The sequence below is a fragment of the Artemia franciscana genome, chromosome 7 (genome assembly GCF_032884065.1).
Source record: "Artemia franciscana chromosome 7, ASM3288406v1, whole genome shotgun sequence".
Taxonomy (NCBI): domain Eukaryota; kingdom Metazoa; phylum Arthropoda; class Branchiopoda; order Anostraca; family Artemiidae; genus Artemia; species Artemia franciscana.
In genome coordinates this window covers 47,593,408-47,618,092 of record NC_088869.1, presented here as the reverse complement: position 1 = coordinate 47,618,092, position 24,685 = coordinate 47,593,408, and the positions used below count along the sequence as shown (strand labels likewise).

General features: G+C 34.7%; 1 protein-coding gene across 1 annotated transcript in view; it reads right to left on the bottom strand.

The window, feature by feature from the left end:
- LOC136028633 (acetyl-coenzyme A synthetase 2-like, mitochondrial) overlaps window positions 1–24,685 on the bottom strand; it is a 117,751-nt gene that overhangs the window by 21,335 nt on the left and 71,731 nt on the right. Inside the window, exon 4 of the mRNA XM_065706463.1 lies at window positions 22,140–22,318. Within this exon, the coding sequence (XP_065562535.1) occupies window positions 22,140–22,318 (179 nt within the window). The remainder of the gene's footprint in view (window positions 1–22,139; window positions 22,319–24,685) is intronic.

Here is a 24,685-nt window from a genome sequence, read left to right as displayed (position 1 = left end):
GACCCAGTGGTCCTAGAGTCTTGCGAGAGGGCTCATTCTAACGGAAATTAAAAGTTCTAGTTCCCTTTTTAAGTGACCAAAAAAATTGGAGGGCATCTAGGCCACCTTCCACGATAAATTTTTTCCAAAGTCACCCGGATCAAAATTCTGAGATAGCCATTTTATTCAGCGTAGTCAAAAAACCTTATAACTATGTCTTTGGGGACGACTTACTCCCCCACAGTTCCCCCGTGGGAGGGGCTACAAGTTACAAACTTTGACCGGTGCTTACATATAGTAATGGTTATTTGGAAGTGTACAGACGTTTTCAGGGGGATTTTTTGGTTGGGGGAGGGGTTGACAAGAGAGGAATATGTTGGGGGAACTATCCTTGGAGGAATTTGTCATGGGCGAAGAAAATTTCCATGAAGGGAGCGCAGGATTTTCTAGTTTATTAAAAAAAAAAATGAAAAAATAAATATAAAAAAGTTTTTTCAACTGAAAGTAAGGGGCAGCATTAAAACTTAAAACGAACAGAAATTATTACTTTTATAATGGGTCCACCTCCTCCTAACACCTCGCTCTTTACGCTAAAGTATTTTTAGTAATTCCAACTATTTATTCTACGGCTTTTGTGATTCAGGGGTCATTCTTAAGAAATTGGGACAAAATTTATGCCTTAGTGTAAAGAGCGAGGTACTGACGAGGGGTGAACCCCTCATATACGTAATAAAAACATGAGAATACAGAAGTTCGTTACGTAAGCTAATTTGTAAGTTACGTATATCTTTTACTAGTAAATACATTCGTAAAAAAATAAAAGTTCTAGTTGCCTTTTTAAGTAACCAAAAAATTGGAAGGCAACTAGGCCTCCTCCCTCACTCCTTTTTTCTCAAAATCATTCGATCAAAACTATGAGAAAGCCATTTACCCAAAAAATATAAATATGCAAATTTCGTTTAAATTATTCATCTGCGGAGAGCAAAATCAAAACATGCATTGCTTTAAAAACGTTCCGAAATTAAATTTAAAAACACAAGTTTTTTTAACGGAAAGTAAGGAGCGACATTAAAACTTAAAACGAACAGAAAATACTTCGTATATGAAAGGGGCTGCTTCCTCATCAACACCCCGCTCTTTACACTAAAGTTTTTTTTTTTTTACTGTTTTAAAAAGTAGAGTTAAGAGAAAGAGTGAAACATTAGCGTAAAGAGCGGAGCGTTGATGAGGAAGCAGCCCCTTTCATATAGGAAGAACTTTCTGTTCGTTTTAAGTTTTAATGTCGCTCCTTACTTTCCGTTAATTTTTTTTTTTTTTTATCTTTGGTTAAGTTATGTGCAGTTACAAATATTCCACAATATTTCACAAGTACCGCTATTCTGAAAATACTAATTTACATTCACACTCAAGGGAACACCAAATTTATATTAAGACTTTTAAAAAAGGCATAAAATCTATAAAAATAATGTCCAAATGAAAGAAAAAGCGCGCCACTAAAATTTTCATTGTCAAAAACCATAAATCAGAGTTTTACAGTCCCCCACCTTCAACGACAAGGAGAATCACAGCAGTGCTGACGTGTCTCCTTTCTTCTACTTCATCTTTTTTTGACAGAAAGACAGTATGATTTTCATTACAACTAAAGCTTACACTGACGCTTTTTCAGAATAAGTTCTATTAAAATATAATTAAAAACAGCCTCTAAGGTCAAAGAATTATTTTATTTTTTGAATAAAAACTGAAATATAGTACAATGCGATAGCTCTCAAAAAGAAAACCCATATTAGATAAAATTACGCTTTAAACCTAAAAAGGTTTCTTCGCAATCATCGGAAAACAAATGTCAAAATGTATGTAATCCCAAAATCGAAATTTCCAAAGTTGACTGCAAATACTAAGCATCAGAAATGCTCGTTTTGATTACACTGTTTTTAGAATGTTGTTAGCGATGAAAAGACAACGTAGAATGTAAGCAACATATTACATTTTAAAAGAGTTGAACAAACAATTCAAAGAGTGGTTTGTTTTTCTTTGAAATCAATAGCCTTCTCTAGAGTCTCTGATGAAATCCTTAGAAAACACAGACAGAAAAACTTGCAGTGGAGTGTACTTGACAGAAACGCAGCCGAAAGGTAAGTGATTTGAATATAATAAAAAATAGTATACATCTAGAAAGTAAAATTTATTTCCTTTAAAGATTTACGGGGCTAAGGATGTGTTGTAATAGAAGGTACGGCCTTTTCGTTTATTGCTGAACATAATTTGCTTTGAATGAAAAGCAGATAAAAAAAAATAAACAAAACATTTTTTTCGTTTTTATGGCACTTGGTATTTACCAAGTGACATATGGCGATCGCAAATTCAGTCTATCTGTCTTTCGATCTGTCTGTCTGTCCTGGTTTTGCTAGTGTAGGCACTTCCAGATAAGCTAGGACGATGAAATTTGGCAGAAGGGACCAGACTAGATTAAATTAAAAATAATCGTATCCCCGATTCGACAATCTGGGAGAGAATGGGGGGACGGTTAATTCGGAAAAAGTAGAAAAAATGAGGTATTTTTAACTTACGAAATGGTGATCAGATCTCAATAAAATTTGATATTTAGAAGGATATCGTGTCTCAGATCTCTTATTTCAAATCCCGGCCAGATCCGGTGACATTGGGGGGAGTTGGAGGGGGAAACCAAAAATCTTGGAAAACGTTTAGAGTGGAGGGATCAGGATGAAACTTGGTGGGGAAAAATAAGCACAGGTCTTATACACGTGATTGACATAACCGGAACGGATCCGCTCTCTTTGGGGGAGCTGGGGGGGACCTAATTCAGTAATTCGGAAAAATTAGAAAAATTAGGCTTTTTTAACTTACGAAGGAGTGATCTGATCTGAATGAAATTTCATATTTAGAAGGAGCTTGTAACTCTGACCTCTTATTTTAAATCCTGACCGGATCCAGTGTCATTGAGGGGAGTTGGGGGGCAGAAATCTTGGAAAACGCTTAGAGTGGAGAGACCAGGACGAATCTTTGTGAAAGAATAAGCGGAAGTCCAAGATACGTGACCGACATAACCGGGCCGGATCCACTCTCTTTGGGGGGGGGGGGGTAATTCGGTAAAATTAGAAAAAATGAGGCATTTGTAACTTACGAACTTACGATCAGATCTTAATGAAATTTGATATTTAGAAGGATCTCGTGCTTCAAAGCTCTTGTTTTAAATCCCGACCAGATCCTGTGACGTTGGGGAGAGTTGAAGGGGGAAACCCATCTTGGAAAACGTGAAAATTGAGTTATCTTTATCTTACGAATGGGTGATTGAATCTTAATAAACTTGATATAAGGAAAGATCTTATGTCTCAGATCCTCCATTTTCAATTCAAATCGGATCCGGGGACATTGGGGGTAGGAGGTGGCAAAGATAAATCTTGGAAAACGCTTAGAGTGGAGAGATCGGCATGAAACTTGATGGGAAGAATAAGCCCTACAGTTCTTAGATCTAGAGTTCTAAGTTTTAGATATGTGATTAACATAATTGGAACTGATCGCTCTCTTTGGGGGAGTTGGGGGGTTTTCAGTGCTTTAGCGAGTTCGGTGCTTCTGGACGTGCTAGGATGATGTTAATTGAATGGGAATCATCTGGGGGGCTGAAGGAAGAGGAAAAATTAGAAAAATAACGAGGTATTGTTAACTTACGAGTAGGTGATCAGATCTTAATGAATATTAACATTTAGAAGGATCTCGTGTCTCAGAGCTTTTATTTTAAATCCCAACGGGCATTAAGCCTCTGATTTTCCTTTTAAACCAATCTATTGATTCTTAGAATTTTGCTAGAGCTCATGCCATATGAGCTCTTGGTTCTTGGCTCTTCCGACCCCGTCACAAGTGCCATATGAGCTCTTAGCTCTTATTCTTTTACTTAAGAAGTTAATAAAAAAAAAGGCTTTCCAGCTCAAGAGAAAATCAATACTTTCATTACAGCTAACAAGCGTAAGGAATAAAATGCGAAAGTGAAAAATAGCAATTGGGTATTTGATTAAATTTTATATAGTTCGTGGCAACAAACTGTAAGTAAGGAGCGGTGCGGCTCCATAGTAGCTGAAACTACAAGAAAAAGAGTCTTGATAGTAATAGATACATCAATAGAACTCAAATTTGATCTTTATTCAAAATATATAATATTTATGAAGTTTCATGTTACCCATCAAAAGTTACGAGCCTGAGAAACTTTACCTAAATTTTTAGGCAAATGCTCCTAGAAATGTTTGTTTTTATTTAATTGGTCATTGGAGCGTTGAATGAAGGTACCTAAATCTTGTAAAGCGTTTGCTTAGTCAGGTTTTGATGAAGTGACAACCAGAATTTACAGTAGCTTAAGCAGTAAATATTCCAAAACTGATCTGTCAGGGATGTCTTTCAGATACATTGGACGCATATAGCCATCTTCATTCTAGTTCCAAAATGGCAAGCTATTCTGTTCAAAAATTAATTCACGGAAAATGAGAACTGAAACGCTAAACTTGTCTCAGCGAAGACGAGAGAAGAGACACTTTTCTCATTGATATATCTTATACGAGCAATAGCTTCAGACAACAGATGCAAGAGTCTCATCACAAGACTTTGTTCCGAAAATGGATGTTTCAATCTAGTTTTGACGTATTTAGAAAATTGAACTAGGCTAAGATTCCCACAGAAAGTAAATGTGATCGGGCAACCACAATCAAAATACGTAAATTCATCACAAATTGCTTTAATCAGATTTCGTTAGTTGCCCTCTTTTCGTGTATGGAATAGTTATTGACAGCATACTAAAATGCATACCCAAATCACATGCCTGGTTCTCTTAAAGAGGGAGATGTTAAAAAAAATTTCTGATCCTAAACATAATTTAAAAATTAATACAGATGACGGTATCCACGTTCTTTAAATGTGATAGACCTAACCAGGTAAAATTACTAGCTCGTCACCGGTATAGCTTGAATGATACATAAATGGCTTAGAAATGGTATATGAAAAGCATTTCTAAACCGTTGCCGCAAGAATTAAACTCAGGTGAAACCTTTGAGACATCCTTAGACGTTCACTGCCGATAAAAACCTAACATGGAAACAGTAAACAGAATAAATACACAGTTGATATCACTAAACGTAGTGTTTACCACAATCATTGCCATCTGGGCTATCAAAATTGCCATATTCGTCATTACTCTTATGACTATCATATTTGTATCTAGAAACACCAATAATAAACGAAATATACAAACCAAAAGATCACTAAACATTTCATTGACGTTTGCAAAGGAGGTCAGCTTTATACGACCTTACTACACTAATTACCATTTTGCTTTTCATTTCGGTACTCACCAAAACAAAGACGATGAAAAATCAAATTAAATAGTGCTGAAACCCAAAAGTTCACGGGGAAAAACCACCTTTTATTGGCCACGATTTGCACCAGTAAAACTTTCCATGATACCAAATTTGTAACTAAATTGACACTTTTGGCAAGAAGAAAAATAAAACGATGATATTTTTCTAAAATTTAATATAAAAGAATGCATAATTCAAAAATAGAAGTATTGTAATGTCTTTTAAAAGAGTCTTCGTAAAGTCCTTTGATTTTCTGTCCAAGTTTTACAAAATTTAACTCTGCGACACTCCTACTTAACATCAGGATGACAAACTTGGTGGAAAACAGCACTGGGTCAATAAACCTATGGATTCATCATAATCTTTAGCTTTATAACTTCTCGGTTACTATTTCTCTATAGCTCTAATCATGGATTAGATTAGTAATAAGCACTAATGCAATCCAATCATTATTACCTTGTTCCATGCTGTTTCCCAGTGACAGAAGTTTGCAGCAAACTATGTGGTAGTTTGTTTATTTAAATACGTTTGATAATAATTACTATTTAGTCAATAATTAGATTCAGATTTGATTTATTGACCACAGTAAGCATAGCATTATTTTGACAAAAGCAAATATCTTAGCACATGATTTGCAAAAATATAAAAGGCAAATAGACCCCAGAGCAGGGCATAAAATCTTGAGTAAAGGATTCAGGTTTGACTTAAAAATAGTCATCAGTAAATACCAATCCATTATTCTGCATTTTAAGGTTTCTTTCACTCAAAGTTAATTAATAGACAAAGCTCAAATTTAAAGTACCCAAGTTTTCTAAATATTACGACTTTATGCCTCTTCGTCATGGTTCACCTCTTAGGGTAAGCCAAACAAAGAACAAACTCTAGGTCATACTAACCAAAAATTAAGATGCGTTAAAAAAAAAGCTGTTTAGTGAGGAAGAATCGCCATTTCAGGCTGATTCAGGAATAGTAACTATAATTTCGATTAATCTAAATAATAAAAGTTCTTTGCGGGAACAAGTCCATGTTTAAGGAGAAGTCACTAAATTCATGGATCATTTGGGTTTTTTAAGCTGCTTGAGCGGTTGAGCTGCTTAAATGCCTTTAGTCAAAAATTTTGTATTAGAAAATTCAAATGGGATTTAAGGAAATCGAATTCCACGGCAGAGTCAAAGCAATCCTACTTCATTGCAACTGGAAAGAAAATTGAAGCCCAGCTAATCTTTAAAATAAAAATTAATAAAATTTTTCGTCATATATCATTCCGAAAAGCAGTCTTTCACATGAAGAGAATGAGATTCAGAAGAAGTTTAACCTTCTGGGCGACTTACTACTAGTCTACTTCTTCTTTCCGAAAAAACGTTGTGAAGCAGTACTCACTCTCTTTTTATCTGCTTTGATTTACAGCTAATTCCCAACGATTAGCTCTCAAATACCCTGTTATTGAACAGTTCGCCACCCCTGTATGCGAATTCGGTTTTAAGTTATTTGAAGATAATATATTGTTCACTCATTAAAAACGATTTTACAAGTCCACATTTTAGGTAATTTTCTTAACATAATCGTTACAAAGCCCACTCCTCAGGCATGGATGCAGCTTCTTATATGCAGTTTTTAGAAAAGGAATTAATAAAAGAACTCAAAAGTAAAAAAGAATATAAATGGAGATAATAAAACTTCCCGCAACCTTAGATCTGGTAATACTTAGCCTTATAAGGCAATAACAAATATTCGGTGCAGAACACTTACCAGAAAAGGTTAGATCTGCTCAAGCTATTAATGATGAATAAATGTACAGTCAACAAATTTGGAAAATTTCACAAATATTTCAATATATTTTTATGTATAACCTTTAAAAAGAATACTATTAGAAAAAGAAATTCTCAGGAAGTGTTTTTTTTTTGCCCTACGTAATTAATCTAAAATGTGTTCAACAATAGACCTCAAATGCGAATGTCAAGCTACTACTTAGTTTTCAAGACTAGGTCATCTCGTAATACAATAGTTCCCTGTACATATTTTTTGTTTTTATATAGTAACTAATACTACGCATTTTCTATAGACGCAAGACTTAGATATTTGTCTTAACAATCCAGGACTGCCTGTGTTTTCGTTCGACTTAATTTTCTTTCTTTTTTTTTGCTCTGGCGTAATTGTTCCTAGTGTTAGTTTTGTCTGGAGAATTTATTGTCGATGAAAATTTAGATACTTTGTTTTTACTTTAGCTTTTTTTCTTTTTGCCGACGAAAAAGGGTCGCAGAGGTGGTCCCAAAACATCCGGCTCGCTTGTTGTGTACTTTTTGCTGACAGTAATGAAAATATACTGTTGATTTTTTTTTTTTCAAAAATTTTTTTTCAGTCTATTAATTTTACTCTCGTGTAAACAAGTATATTATTACGAAAAAAATTAACAGACAGTTGATTCTTCAACAACTTCAAATCCAACGCCATTTGAATGTAAAGAAATAACGCAGTTTGTGTTTCTATGGTTGCGAAATTGATAAACCGGTGTCTAACTGGATGATTCAGCTAACACCTTACGTCGTATAAAAAAGAGATCTAGAAACTGTTGGGACTTCAGTGGTCCTGAGTGACCAAATGTCATCGCTGTTGTAAGGGCTTTGGGAAGAGTGGAGTGGCATCGCAGACATCGAATCCACCAACAATGGCAAAGGGGACGTTTAAGTCTAAGCAAGATTACACATTTCCTAGTAATTTTCCAAATAATAGTGAACAAGCCACCTAAATACGTTTTGTAAAATCTATACAATCAGTTGCTTTGTTTATTTCTCACAATGGTTAAATTCTTTTTGGACAGAGTGTGGATCTACAAGATAAATAAAGAATAAATAGTAAAAATGTTAACACCTATATGAGAGCCTTTAGGGAGTTGGTCTAACCAGACCCGTGACAGCAAATAGCGTTACAGGGTGACTTTGTGCTGTGGCGTTTCCGCGGACATTATACCCTAAATAACGACACAGCATTGCACTTGATTTTCAATAATGGGTAGTTCTTCTCGGTTTTAGTTGTTTCAAGACATTAAGAGCTTTCTTCAAGACGTTTAATCCCCTCTCACTATGTTATTTTATATTGGGCTACCTTCCCATTGTAGTATGAAATTTGAAGGCATGAGTATATGAGTCAAAGGTAGTAGACCTATAAAACACTTTTGCAGGACGTAAACTTCTTATAAAAGTTCAAAGGCACCAAATGCTGAAAACATTAACTGTCAAAGATGTGCCCAATCTTCCACAAAGCATCTCATCACCTAGACGTCACCCGGACTTATTACTGTCGAGTCACAAGCTGGCTGAAGTAATGAAGAAGAAACTAGTGGCCCCTAGCCTGCACCAACGGGACCATTTGCTTTTTCTCCGGACTTACTGACTTGGACGGTTTAAATAATATGATAAACGTGGTATATAGCGTTATGATGAGTAAAGACAGCTGCCGTTATGACATTTTGACTGACTAATGCAGAACTTGTGAGCTGAAATCGTTTGAAGTTTTAAATACTCATCATCCAGGGATAAGAAACACGATACTATGTGATACATAATTTATCTATATTTATCTTTTAGATGGAATGAAATATATAAGGAGGGAGGACGAATATTGTGATGAAAAGGGGAGCTTCCTTGTCTTATCGAGTTAGAAAACTGTTTAACGCTAGAATACTAGTTACACGCTATGGGCATTAAAATTAGAAATTAAAAATCAACGGACAGAAACAGTTGTTACTCGAATAAACTTATACTTTTACGGATACTAAAAGCAAAGATATCAACTTAGTACTACCCATAGTTGATTCAAAGGTGAAATTCAACAAGAGAATAGACCTCTATGTGACAAATTAAGAAGGATGCTGAAAGAATCGTTGGGTATGAAATTTGAGAGCTAGGAATTCAACAATGTAGAAGGTTGATTGAATTTTTCAGGAAAATAATTTGTGAAGCAGCAGATGATCTTTTAGGAATGAAAGTTAAAAAACTATTTTCTAAAATTAAGAAAAAAGACCTTGAACTCGGTAAAAGAGAAAACAGATTTTTGCAAGAAGTTCCTGATGGATACAAGAAGAGAATCTTGCAAGATCTAAGAAGATCTTACAAGAATGATAGGGAAGTAAGAGAAGCAGAGCATGCACTGAAATATTCCTTAAGAACATCAGAAAGGAAAGATAGGGACAAAATTCCAGAAATCTGAAAGATAAAGCTAGAAGGTGTAATAATAAGTTATTATTTTGAACGTTAAAGAGTTGAGGTGAAGTGAGAAGTTCCACTTAAAGATAAGAAAGAGTCATTGATCAGTGATAAATAGATGTTAAGGATGTTTGGGCAGGAGATTTTGAGGGCGGTAAACTGTGATAAACCGACAGGATATGACATAGAGAATAATGACAGAATTTTCAATAGCTTAGAAGTGAATGAAGATGATTATTAAGCACAATTCTGAAATGAGACTGTTTAGAAAACTGGAGGAAGATGCGCTAGGTATTTCCCAGAAGAATCGCCTAAGGATAGTTCCAGATGCCATTCGAATATTGTATATCAAACCACGAGCCTTAATAAAAATGTGGTTCAATCCTACTGTCTAAGGTCCCGTTTTACGGATCAAAGTCATGCTTTCTAGCAATCAAAACATGGCTAAAGAAAAGCAGGTCGTCCTGAAATGGCATGGGATGATACCACAAGAAAAGATTTAAAGAATGCTGAACTTTATTCGAAGGTGTAAAGTATGAAACTCTGAACGGATTGAGTTGATCGAAGAGCGTGCGCAGCTTTTTTTTACCTAGGCTACTTTGCGATGTGACAAGATCTCAGCAGAAGCAATCAAGTAGTACATGTAAGAAGCATACAACAAATCTACATTACTTGCGTCTTACAAATTGAGCCGGTAACGATACAAGAGCTTCATGCATCTTCGGAATATTTCCTTATGATAACAATAGTCTTTTATTTTGCCGATCGTTCAAAGACAAGGATGGGCAAAGACAATAACAAATTTTGGGTTTTGGGAGCAGATTGAAAGGTGAAGAAATGCCTGTTGAATAGCTGAAAGACTACAGTAACTGATTTGTTTTTGTTTTTTTTACGTTGACCGATAAGTGAAACTACGAAGCTAAAACTTCCGTTTCAATAAAGATTACAATATGATCAGCTACACATTGAACTACCTTTAAACAATAAATGCAGGCCCCTCCGTAACCTAATGTAATAAACTTTCGTAGTTTCCTTGTTGAATAATAATAAAATTTTCAATATTCTTTAAAACAAATTTACATCCAGCTTTGGACAAAAAATTGTCTGAATCAAACAGTTCGTGGTAACGAACTGTAGTAAGGAGCGACCCGGCTCAATAGTAACCATAACTTTAAAAAATGGAATTTTTATATCAATAGCTACAACAAAAGAATTGCATTTTCATGCTGATTTTAAATATGTAAGTTTCATCAAGTTTAGTCTTACCCATCAAAAGTTACGAGCTTAAAAAAATCTGCCTTATTTTAGAAAATAGGGGAAAACACCCCGTAAAAGTCATAGAATCTTAACGAAAAACACACCATCAGATTCAGTGTATCAGAGAACCCTCTTGTAGAAGTTTCAAGCTCCTATCTACAAAAATGTGGAATTTTGCATTTTTTGCCAGAAGGCAGATCACGGATGCGTGTTTATTGGTTGTTTGTTTTTTTCCAGAGGTGATCGTATCGACCCAGTGGTCCTAAAATCTTGCGAGAGGGCTCATTCTAACGGAAATGAAAAGTTCTAGTGCCCTTTTAAAGTGACAAAAAAACTGGAGGGCACCTAGGCCCCCTCCCACGCTAAATATTTCCCCAAAGTCTCCGGATCAAAATTCTGAGATAGCCATTTTATTCAGCGTAGTCGAAAAATTTTATAACAATGTCTTTGGGGACGACTTACCCCCCCCCCCACAGTCCCCGTGGAAGGGGCTACAAGTTACAAACTTTGACCAGTGCTTACATACAGTAATGGTTATTTGGAAGTGTAGAGACGTTTTCAGGGGGATTTTTGGTTGGAGGGGGGGGGGGAGTTGAGAAGAGGGATGTGTTAGGGGAACTTTCCTTGGAGGATTTTATCATGGGGAAAAAATTCCATGAAGGGAGCGCAGGATTTTCTAACATTATTTAAAAAAAAATATAATGAAAAAATAATTACGATAAAGTTTTTTCAACTGAAAGTAAGAAGCAAAATTAAAACCACTTAAAAAGAACAGAAATTATTACGCATATGGTGGGCTCATCTCCTCCTAATACCTCGCTCTTTACGCTAAAATATTTTTAGTAATTTCAACTATTTATTCTACGCCTTTTGTGATTCAGGGGTCATTCTTAAGAAATTGGGACAAAATTTAAGCTTCAGTGTAAAGAGAGAGGTACAGACAAAGGGGTGAACCCCCTCATACACGTAATAAAAACGTGAGAATACAGAAGTTCGTTACGTAAGCTAATTTATAAGTTACGTATATCTTTTACTAATAAAAAATTCGAAAAAAATTTTAAATTCTAGTTGCCTTTCTAAGTAACCAAAAAACTGGAGGGCAACAAGGCCTCCTCCCCTGCATTCGATCAAAACTATGAGAAAGCCATTTAGTCAAAAAAATGCAAATTTCGCTTTTAATTATTCATCTGCGGAGAGCCAAAATCAAAACATGCATTGATTCAAAAAGGTTCAGAAATTAAATGAAAAAAAAACAAGTTTTTTTAACGGAAAGTAAGGAGTGACATTAAAGCTTAAAATGAACAGAAATTACTTCGTATGTGATAGGGGCTGCTTCCTCATCAACGCCCCGCTCTTTATGCTATACGTTTTAAAACGTAGAGTTAAGAGAAAGAGTTAAACGTTAACGTAAAGAGCGGGTCGTTGATGTGGAAGCAGCCCCTTTCACATACGAAGTAATTTCTGTTCGTTTTAAGTTTTAATGTCACTCCTTACTTTCCGTTAAAAAAAAAACTTCTGTTTTTTATTTAATCAGAAACAGGCTGCTTCCTCTTCCTGCTAAACAAATAAAGAAAAGTTCCATTGAGAGGTGAAACGATCTTCAGCAGTTCTTTTAGAAATTCTCAAATCAAACGTCGGACAAAAATTTATGATTCACACTTAACTTTTTTTTCTTCCTGTTAAATAAAGAAAAACTTTCAGTCACAGATGAGACAAAAAAATACTTTCCATTATGAACAACACCATCAGGACAGGCAATCTTAAAGAATAGTGATAACCATGAGATAAGCAATAAATCAGAGAGACAGTTGGGTTTTAAAGTGACAGAATCTTTTATGCGAGTTCCCTGTCTCAATAAAGCTTGTCAAAAGTCTACTTTCTGTGAAGTATGTCGTGGGAAGCATACTTTCTGTCAGCAGCGTACTGTACATTCCATGAGGAAAGAAGAGGTAAAAATAGAACATAACAGAATATAGCCCTTTTTAGTAAGAGGGAGCGTACGAAATACAATTTATACGCAGAAGGGCAATGGCTTTCACGGCTGAAGGGGCATGAAACGGAGATCGGCATGGCCTTAGTAAGAGGGAGCGTACGGAATACAATTTATACAAAGAAGGGCAATGGCTTCCATGGCTGAAGGGCTGTAAAATGGAGATCGACGTCACCTTACTAAGAGGGAGCGTACGAGATACAATTTATACGAAGGAGGGCAACGGCTTTCACGGTTGAAGGGCCTTGAAACGGAGATCAGAACCGCCTTAGTAAAAGGGAACGTATGAAATACAAGCTATGCGTAGAAGGGCAATGGCTTCCATGGCTGAAGGGCATGAAACAGATATCAGTACCGACTTTTAAACTATGAAGTTAGTGCCATTTCTTTATCTTTTTTTTATAAACACATTTAAGAGCAAACTTTCAAGATCAGCAATTACATGTGAATTATATGCCATCGTTTTGGGCATACCATGAAATTCAGTAAGTTTGGAAAATATGAAATTGAGGAAAACTACTTCAGAAATTAATGCACTCCTGAAAAACCAACGAATTACACAGCCAGGTACATCAAAAGCGTTTGCTATACCACAACTATGATTCTTTTTTCATTATTCCCATTTTTTCAGTCTTTACAGAATTGTTGATAAGGTTCATTACGACAGAGAAGCTGTATGAAGTATTGTGTCACTCTTTCTTTTTTACTAAACGTAAATCTAATTTATTGTTAGTCTCATCGCCATAACTATTCTTAGGGATTGCCTTTTCTCAGAGTAATTGTCCGTAATGGGGTGCAATTCTTTTGTCTGATCTCTGACTGAAAACTATTCAAGAAGAAGAAGGATATGTATATTAGAATGAGAGAGAAGCTTGTATGTGATTGATATAGTTTTGCCTAGGGTTAAATATAAAAAAAAAAATTTAAGGATGTCTAAATATACATTCTCAGCATATAAAAAATACAAAGTTTATTATAGTCAGCAAAGGCATACAAGTTGTAAAAAAATTAACCGTTATGCTTTGAAATTTTACAAATATTTTAACAATAGGGCTATTTCTGTCTTTCAGCTATCTAATTAAATGGTGAACATGCCTTCAATTTTCCAACCAACCATAAAACCCTTAGCTCACCAACTCGAGTCATTAGAAAGGTTCCCTAAATAGTGTATGCTTTAAATACACGTTATTAAAGTGACATTAAAATAGGATCGAGGTTCCTGGGACTGTTTAAATCCTAACTCTTTTTGGCAAACCATTAATCCATAGAAAAAACTGTCAAACAAATATTTTACAATAAAAAAAGGAAGTAGATTTTCTTTTCGGAAAATACAATATGGCCTAAATACATTGCTGTTAGTTAAAACTACGTTCAGATAGTGGGTGGAGAATGTCAGAAAATCTGGACTCGGTATTCTAGGTAGACTTATCAAAATTGTAGGTACAAGCTGTCACTTTTTTCTATTAGGGTGGCGAAAAGTCCAAAAACTACGGTCTTAAGTCCACGTATTGAAGTTTTAGACCCGTCTATCTGTAATAAGATCTTTCTACAACAAAGATACAAGCTGCCATTGCATCCTAACCAGTTAAATGCTAAATTAAAACATACAACTCCAAAAAGAAAATACTAGGGAGTAAACCCCCACCCTTAGGATTTATGGGGGAAAACCTTAACCAAAATCTCACGGAAAAGTGAGCCTTGAAATGTTCTCTTCTAAGGCTTGTCATACGAGATTCCACTAGCTCTTCGACCCTTCAAGTTGAAAATTGCTATGAAGCTATGCAATGATGTACACAAACGAACGAGTTAATAAACATAAAACTAATCCAAATGCACCTTTAAAGTTGTCTTTTACAATAATTCTTCAGTACATCAACATTATAATGAATATGTTCATGAAGATAGAACCATCCAGCATTAGTTCTGGGGGAGTTTTCAACACTTTTCTAAATTTACTTAAGAGAATAACACTTGGTAGGCAACATCTACCTTAATAGATTTTAAAGACTTTGAATCAGCATAAATATTGGATTCATTGTATATACATACTTTTAAATAATCAAGTTTAAAGTTCCGGTCACTATTGACAAGGGTGGCTCTTTGCTTACCTTCACCATCATGAATTGTTTAAGATATGCTTTTATTCGGGATGTTATGCTCTTGTCCGGCCAGCTCGTAACTCAGCCTAACACCTGAGGCTTCTTAGAGCTCTAAAAACAGTCCGTAATATACACAAAATCCCTGGAATTTTTCATTTTTATTTACGTTTCTTTGAAGCGTAATATTTGGAAGTGGTTTCTATGAAACCCTGTAATTTTAGATCCTCAAGCTTTGTTCACTTCAGGAAATCTGAAATGGTCGCGAGCAGCCGTTCTGTCTTCAATCTACATAGCTGGAGCAAACCCCAGCCTTTGGAACTAAAAACAAAGCTGAAGTTTTTTTGACAGAGTCTGGGCTATGGTTCGGTATTTTGATTCAAAATGCAAATATATATATATATATATATATATATATATATATATATATATATATATATATATATATATATATATATATATATATATATATATATGTACATATATTTGCATTTTGAACCAAAATACAGTTGAGATTGGGATGCTATATATTGCGTTACATTGGTTGATATTTATATTAGTAGCATGAAATAGCATTGGCTTCAATCTTCGCCAGTTTTGAGTTAGAAGTTCCAGAGACAAAGAAAATTCATATAGCAGGACCACCAGCTGCTAAATAATGTCATTAGACTTTATTTTCATTATTTTAGTGACTTAAGTATCGAAAATTCTAATATATGACACAAAACTATGTCAAATTTGTAGTCTGAATGGATTGTTTAAGGATTGTGAAGGAAAGTGTGGAGGATTATTGATCATACTTTCAAAAAGCTTAAATATCTTGATGAATTAAAATATTATGCTTTATTCTTGAATTTCCATGAAACTCATCCGTCACCTCCGAAAAAATATAGTTTAGAAGTGATTTTTCATGCAAAGTTTTCAGAGGGAAACCTCAAATATTACCTAATTCTTATCTGGGTTCTAGTTCTTAGAGAATCACTACCCAATTTCATGATAAAAAATTTCTACTTCAAAAAAATCAACTATTTAAATACTTCAGCACTAAAATTGTTTTGTTTTGTTTTTGTTTTGCTTTTTTAATCTGACGTTTATCAAAATTTAGCAGGGTTGTGGCAAGTTTTATTGTATTTCCCAAAACAGTTTTAAAGGTTCCAACGAGGATTATGTCAAATTAGCCTGAGCAGGGTTGTCATCAATTTACTTCTTAAAGAGCGGTTCAAAGTCAACTACATAATTGTCTATTCAGTATTCAAAGTCTATTATAAGATAAACCACAGTGTCCAGAATCCAATTTTAGCTCCTGTCTCTTTACTTGTATAATAGTTAGACCTTATGTCCTTCTTAATAGTGATAGTGATTAAACGGAAATAATGAAAAAAGAAATTAGACATGTCTAAAGCTGAAATTAGGAATATTGAAAATTACATTTTGACAAGAGTAATGCCGGGTTGGCAGTATTTATCACTACTGATGGCCTTGTAAACCACATAGTAATCTAGTGATGCAGTAGCTTCATGCCTCGTAGCTCAAGTTTCGCTTTGTTATTCAGTTAACATTATTCCAATAAATTTCAGCCGACTCTCTAAGTTCCTTTCAAAGGATTCAACTAAATATAATTGAATTTAATCGATTTTGGAAACCACTCTTCGTATGAAATACACATTTCAGTAAGAAAAAGAAGAATTTTGGAAACTATTCAATCTTTAGATTTCATTCCAAAACATATATCATATTAATCGGGAGGCTTCTCTCGTCGCTCTTCAAATACAAACAAGTTCAAAGAAATAAATCTATCCAAAACCTTGCTGAAATCCATTAGGAAAATTAGAAAAAGACTAAAGAAGCCACCTATGACTAAGATTAACAAAGACAGTTACAAAAATAGGGCTCTGAAAAGACAATTGGAGATTAATTAGATCAGGCAAGCATTTTCCTTGGGAGATCTTTCTTCACGGGTGGGAGGGGAGCACAGCTTAGAATAATGTAGGCTCAACCTGGAACCACGTAAGAAAAGGGCGCCTGAAAAAAGGGCGCCGTAAGGGTAAACGCCTGAACTAGTTGAATTGGATAAGCTATATCGAAAATATAACGGTTTAAAATAGAGATGAAACCTTTTAATTGACAGTGAAACAAATATAAAAATTTTTAACTGGATATTTCGGACACATATACAGTGTCCATCATCAGCAGTAACTGCAGTGTTATGAGTAAGTAGGAAAAGATGTATACTTTTTTAGTTGCCTTGTAAGCTTAGAGAACATGAATAAAATCTTTTGGTATTTTTTAAATGTATATTTCGGGACACTTTTACCCCAAGAAGTATTTAAACATTCCTTTTGTCACTGTATTGTCACAGTCATAAAATAGACTACAGATTAAATCCTAAATTGATTCCTCATCAGCCCAAGCAGCACTATACTGTCTTTTAATGACTACTGTTAGCAAATTGCTGGGTGTCAAAACATTATAAATTTCATACTTCTTTCACAATAAAAACAGTTTAAAATTACAGTTTAAAGCTTTCTGCATAAAACTTGTAAAATAGTCAAAATCGTCATCAAGATCAAGAAGAACCAACATAATTAGGTATTATTAAGCTTTACTACTTTCAACCAATGATATTAGATAAAATTTTTAATTTGGAATGATATAAATTGAAACTTAACATCGTCTAAATCAGACCTGAATTGAAATTGGCCAGTAATTTTCATACAGCAAGAATTTTGTTATAAAGTATTTAAAAATGTCAAGAGGAAAATGGTAGTCCATCATTTACTCCATATATCTCCATATCCAAGTTCTCCATAACTCTTTACCAAAAATGCATAGAAAATAAAAATTCTATATGATACAGTATATGTGCATTGTGCAGCTGAATGTGCATCGGAAAAGTTAGTATTTTTTCCAAGCATTGTAAGTTCTTTGCTTTAGCAGAAATAATAGTTATTTCAAGCTTAATATTCCTATTTCTGGTAATATCGAAAAAAAAATCCTTCCAAGATAATAAAGACTTAAAGATTGTGAGGTAAGGGTAAAGGCAAGAGTATATGAGATTATAACGGATAGAGGGGAGTTGACTTCCCAAAAGACATAGTTACTGGACTTTTTAACAATGCTGAACAAAACGAATGTCTCAAAATTTTGACTGGATGTGTTTGGGGGATTATGAGCGTGGGAGAGGGCTGGTTGCCCTCCAATCACTTTTAATTCTTAAATAGGGCACTAGAACTTTTCCAATCCAATAAATTTCAACTTTCAAATATAAAGTTGGTACGCTGTATGACTATCTGTATGCAAATAGTATTTTCCGATTTAGTTTAACTTTTCCCTCAACATTTCCTCAAATTTTCACTTGAATATCCCCAACCTTGGTAATGATCACTATAAAAGCTTTAGTTGTAATGGTTGTAGTAATAGTAGTAGTAGTATAAGTAGTAGTAGTAGTAGTAGTAGTAGTAGTAGTAGTAGTAGTAGTAGTAGTAGTAGTAGTAGTAGTAGTAGTAGTAGTAGTAGTAGTAGTAGTAGTAGTAGTAGTAGTAGTAGTAGTAGTAGTAGTAGTAGTAGTAGTAGTAGTAGTAGTAGTAGTAGTAGTAGTAGTAGTAGTAGTAGTAGTAGTAGTAGTAGTAGCAGTAGTAGTAGTAGTAGTAGTAGTAGTGGCAGTGGCGAGCAAATGTTGGCTTTTGGTCAATTGATCTTCCTCTTTAAATGGAAGTTCCGACTTATTACCCTAATCCATACCAGAGATACACCCTTTCGACAATCTGCATGAAAATAGTGTCATTTGATTTAATCCAAATTTACCTTTTATATTTACTCAAATTTTCACCTTCATACCCTTAATATTTACAGTACTAGCATCATAGCTGTAGCAGTAATAGCAGGAGCAGTAGTAGTATGCACATATTGCCTTTTGGCCAGTTGAACATCCCCTCATTATGCCTTGGAAATTTCCACTCGATGCGGTTGTCCCAAGCATATTGTTGATATTTACTTTTCACTATGTGTATGTATATAGTAATTTTTAATTTAGCTCAATTTCCCCTTAATATTTCATCATATTTTGGCTTCAATACCCTCGGTCTTGGTGTAATCACCATAGAAGCAGTAATTGTTGAGGTAGCAGGTTTATTAGTTGTAGCCGCAATAACAGTAGTACAGTGAAAATTATGTCTTTCTGGTGAATTGATCGTGTCCCTTGCCATTTCCTGAAAGTTCCAAATTAATAAACTTAGTCACTCCTGAGTTACGCCCTTCTGACAATCCATATGTACATAACATGTTTTGATTTAGTTCAATACTCCCCTCAATTTTCTCTAAAAGGTTCACCTGAATACTTTTCGTCTTTTTAGACACTAAAGGTGAAACACACCGACCTTTCTCAACAGCAAATACAATACGTAAACAAGAGGTGAATTGCATAGCTTATAGCCCATGTTCAGAGGGGTAGGGGGGGGGGGGGGTATACCAGAAGACATGGCAAGTGGACTTTTAAACTATGCTGAACAAAATGATTACCCAAATATTTTGATTGGATCTATTTGGGGAATTGTTTGGCGTGGGAAAGGGGCGGGTTGGTTGCCCTCCAATCACTTTTGAATCTTTAGAGGACACTTAGAAAAGGAACTAAAACTTTCAATTTCCAATTGAATGAGCCCCCTCCAAAGTATGTACGACCAACCCTCCACACATAAATCCTTCAATATGTTAACTACGGGTAATTTGCGTAAGTTAGAGCCCTTGCCCCAGGAGCTTGGGGGATTTTACAATACCTTAGTTATAGTTATTTGACCTTTGGACTTTTTTTTATTACAACTTAGTTATCTTAAAGTTTTACTTGGATGAATTTGGGGGAAAGGGGCTTTAAGGGGGATGGGGTGGTTACCTACCGATTACTTTTGTCTCTTAAAAAGGGCACTATAACTTTCGATTTCCAATCAAATGAGCCCCTTCAAAACTTTACACGACCACCCTTTCTATAAAAATCCTAAATGTTAACAATGGGCAACTAGCATAACTTACAGCCCGTTTCCCGAGGGCAGGAGGGAATTATCATACCTGAAACAAAAGTTACTTGACCTTAGGACTATGTTGAACAACATGACTATCTCAAAAATTTGATCGAAAGAATTTCGAGGAAAATGTTCACGGGGAGGCTGGTTCCCCGGTCACTCTTGACTCTTAAAAAGAGAACTAGAACTTTCGGTTTCAAATTGAATGAGCCTTCTCCGAATTTTACATAACCATCCTTTTCATGAAAACCTTATATGTTAACAATGGGCAAATTGCATAGCTTACAGTCTTTGCCCTAGAGGCTAAGGTGAATTTTATTAGCCCAGGAGGCATAGATGTTTGTCCTCTGGAGTATTTCGAACAAAATGGCTATCTCAAAATTTTGATCAGATAATATTGGGGAAAGAGGGCATGGAGGGAATAGTTGCCCTCCGATCACTTTTGACTCTTAAAATGGACACTTTAACTTTCGCTTTCCAAGTGAATGAGCCCCCTCCTAAGTTAATACGACCACTAATTCCATAAGAAACTTACACGCCCTCGGGGTACTAGTTAAAACCCTTGTTTCTGAGCTCGGGGGGGGGGGTATCTTAACCCTAGAGGCATTGTAGTATGTTCTTTGAACTATTCTCAACAAAATGACTATCTCAAAATTTCTATCGGATGCATTTTGGGAAAAGAGAGCTTGTGGGGCTAGTTGCCCTCCTCTTACTTTTAACTCTTAAAAAGTACACTAGAGCTTCCGATTTCGAGTCGAATGAGTCCCTTCTGAAGTCTATACGATCACCTCTTCCATAAAACCCTTATATGTTAATAATGAGTAACTAGCATAACTTATAGCCCCAGCCCTGAGGTCTAAGACATAATTACTAGACCTTCCAAATATGCTGAATAAAATGTCTATCTCAAAATTTTGCTTGGATGTGTTTGGTGAAATGATGGATGTGTAGGGATAGAGGGTTGCCCTCCGACCACTTTGACACTTAAAAAGGGCACTAGAGCTTTCAATTTCCAGTCGAATGATTTTCTTTCAGGGTTTCTAAGATAACTCCTTCTACATGAAGTGCCTTGGGCATAGAAAAAAGATAATAATATATTGTCGCCAGTTCGCTCTTTACTTATTCATCTGCCTATGATTAGTTGGAACCTATAATTTTTGAAAGTAGGCAGGTTATTTTTCTTTAAGCTATTTTGTTGATTATAAAATAAACTGTTCTGTTAAGCACACAGAACACTGGCTAGTTAAAACAAAATAAAAAAAAAACAGATAAAATAAATATTTGTATAATATCCTTTTAGAAAAGTTACCTTAGGCCTAATGTAAAGCGATAGTAAAAGAAAAATAGGAGACAATACAACTTATAAGTTACTTTGCTTTTACAATCAGCTTACATTTTACTGAGTAGAATTAGATGGCGTTGGATTCTTTTTTTTCTCATAGACGAGCTCGAGTTTCCTCTCTCCTCAGTTTGGTATATTTTTTTTTATGTACATACAAAGAGTATGTACTCATTGGTACGTACAAGTAATATTGCAATTTGGCAAGCTTTGCTGCTTTGACGATTAATTTCTCATTTTATTTCGAGGTTTTAAGCCATGAGAATACTCCCATTCCTGAATGGTTAAGATTTAGGTCTTAAAATTCCAAGAATATGTCCTTTCACAAGTTCTAACACATGAAACGAAGATGCTATTATTTTTTTAGACATTCAAAAAACAACATTAACCATTTAAGAGAATTACCGTTGGTTTAATTTTTCAACACTAAAAAAGCGGCATCAACATGGTTGTTTCGTCTGAAGAACTCGGCAGCCTCTCCATATATACAAAAAAACAATTTTGCCATACATTGTCTACTTTTTTTTTCTTTATTATTATTAGCCCATTATTATTATTATTATAATTTCTTATGGCGACTGCGTAAAAATTGATACCTTGTAAAATTAACCTTCCGTTTTTGGTGGTTTTTAAGAAGAGGGAGGCGGGTTTCATCCCTAATTTTGAATTCAAAACAGTTTCAGATCTAAAATCCAGCAAAGAAAGACAACACTTTGTAATTTCCTGTACCTATATTTTGCCAACATGAAAGAGAAAGTTGGTAAAGTCTCTTGTTCTCCAGTAGATTAGACTTCTAGTGTCCAGCGTCTGTAAGATCACTTAAAGGAAATTAAATTCTTTAGTATTACTAAGAACTAATGAAATAGTATTTATTTCATATTATTAGGAAGTAGAAAAGATTTACCTCTTCCAGCCATACATCACGTCCTTCAATGATAGGAACAGGATTACCAGTTCGTCTAGCTACCAAAACTCGTCGGACTGAAGGACATTTCGCTACTGCTGCATCGACGGTTTTTTTTAATTCTATTAACCTTCCACCACGGATAGACTGATCAGACGTTATTACCACAGACGCTCCGGCTGAAAAAGTATTAAGATAAGCATTAATTTTAAAATGGTTGATTGCATTTTATTTTAGTGCTTAAAGGAACATTAGGGAGCTACTCATTTTTTCTTTTTGCCTTTCAAAATGACTTTATTTTCCTTAAAACAAAAGAAAAAACTGTTTGCATTCCAAAACTTTCTTTGAAAGTTTCACTTTAGAATCACATCCAAGCTAAAATGGCAAGAATGAAATAAAGACAATCTTTCTTGTATGCTAACTCCAAGTATTTTGAATTAGGGGAGCCGAAATCCCCTCATAGCATAGCTATTTTGAAAATTGTCAATGCACTCTTTTAACAAAGTGTTTAAGAGCCTCGCTAACAAAAAATTGGAAAAGTGCAACTTAGTTAGAAAAAAAAATCTGGTCCATCTAGTTAACTTGTAAAGAATATAACGTTGTTTCAGGTAAAACCAACTTCTCCTCATTTGAATTATAAGTACCTCACATTTCATAGGGTTTACATTTGAAGTTTCGAAGTCGCCCCTCCAGCAATTCTGTCTGAAGGAAGGATTTGTGCTACATAAGAGTCATAGCTACCCCCTCTATCTCGAATAGACATTAAACTTAAAAATTTCATACTCTATTGCTTACTTTTTTGATATTTAGAAGTGTTCAAGATAGAAAAAAAAAAAAAAAAAAAAAAAAAAAAACTGTGAAGAAGTAGCAGCATGCAATACTTTTCAAAGGCTATCTTGATGGTTCTCAAACTTTTCTGGAACTTAACTTTTAATAATATTTATATTTAATACTTTTTTCTATCAGAACAAAAAGAGATGCAAGTCTCTAAGGGAAGGTTTTCTATATACGATAACTTTGGACGAGATTACCAATGAAATTTCTCTCACCTTTCAACTGTGGCTGATATCACTCAGTAAATTCTTTTAGAAATAAATTTCATATGCCTGTAGTAAAGCGCATACTACTAGAATGTTGACAAAGCTAGTATACAGACACATTTCTTAAACAACATGCAGGGGTTTTTCAAGGCTCTACTAGAGTTCCGCCACTTGTAATTTGATTTTATAATAGTTCCAGAGGAGCTATAAGTCCCTCTAGTTCCCCTCCACCCAAACCGTCAACAAGCCCAACTAGTCATGAATCAGCTGTAAGACTTGTAAACTGCCAAAGAATTGGCGTCTGGAAACCATGAATCCGATACATAGTAACTCCCAATTTACGAATACAAAATGACTACACACCAAAAGTAGATCCAATAAATAAAGCTACTTGAAAGCTCTGTCCTGCTTCAATTTCACCTCAACTATTTTCAGAAACTCCATCCTACCAACTCATTTGAAAATGCTCAGCTTTAATTCCAATGTAAAAAGAAGTTAAACTTCACCTCTTCTTTAAAAAGATATTTATGTACAATCCAAATGTTGGTTACTTTGAATTAGATATTTAACAAAAGCAACACTATCAAGAAATATCAAAACTGCATAGACGATTCTAGCTTACTAAACATGTCAAAGGAAATTGATGCCCCTTCGCTCGATAAGAAAAGAACGGAATCCAATTTTTCTTTTTATTCCTCGTATCATTTTTCCTTAGGATACGGGGAAAAGTAATAAAAGAAATTTGGATGAAAATCAATCAGGCAGAATCCTCGTCGAAGAAAGAAATGGATCTCTCGAAAAAAACTGGATAAAACAACCGTATCTTTTTTATGGGCCAAAATAAGACTATAGCGAGAATGATTGGCTTTGGTTACCAGTTTTCTTCACTAATTTTTTTCCCATCTTAAAGTTAGCATTGTGGACAAGAACTCGACCATAGAGAATAAAGAGTACCATTCGTCTTAGTGTAGATCTTAGTTTTGTAAGATGATTTTAAAAAGGAACTTTGGCATAATAAGAAAAATATGGATAAGGATGTTCAAAGGGTTTTATCTCCTCTTTTTAGATTCTTCATGCTCAAATTTACCCCCATAAAACAGAAAGAATCGGATCCCGATAAAAGCGTGAGAGCAAATTCGCTAGGTCGGAAAAGCATAGAAACGAATCACGAGGAGAAATCGAATCATTAAAAAAAATGTAATAATGAAAGCAAAGAATTTAGATACAAAGAAGGGAGACATCTCTCTTTAGCTTCTCTTTTTATTCGTAAGATAATTTACCACGTTAGCCATTATTTAGTAATTAATTAAAAAAAACTTTCAGGAAAGAAAAATTAGTCGAAGAAAAGTAACGAGCCATGATAAACTTAAGACCTTCATAAATAAATTCCTATAATAATTCAAACTCAAAACGACCAGAAATTACTATTAAAGAATAAATAAAACCATAAACGAACAAAAATTAAATAAACAATCATAACAAACATACAGATAGCAGGTACTAATA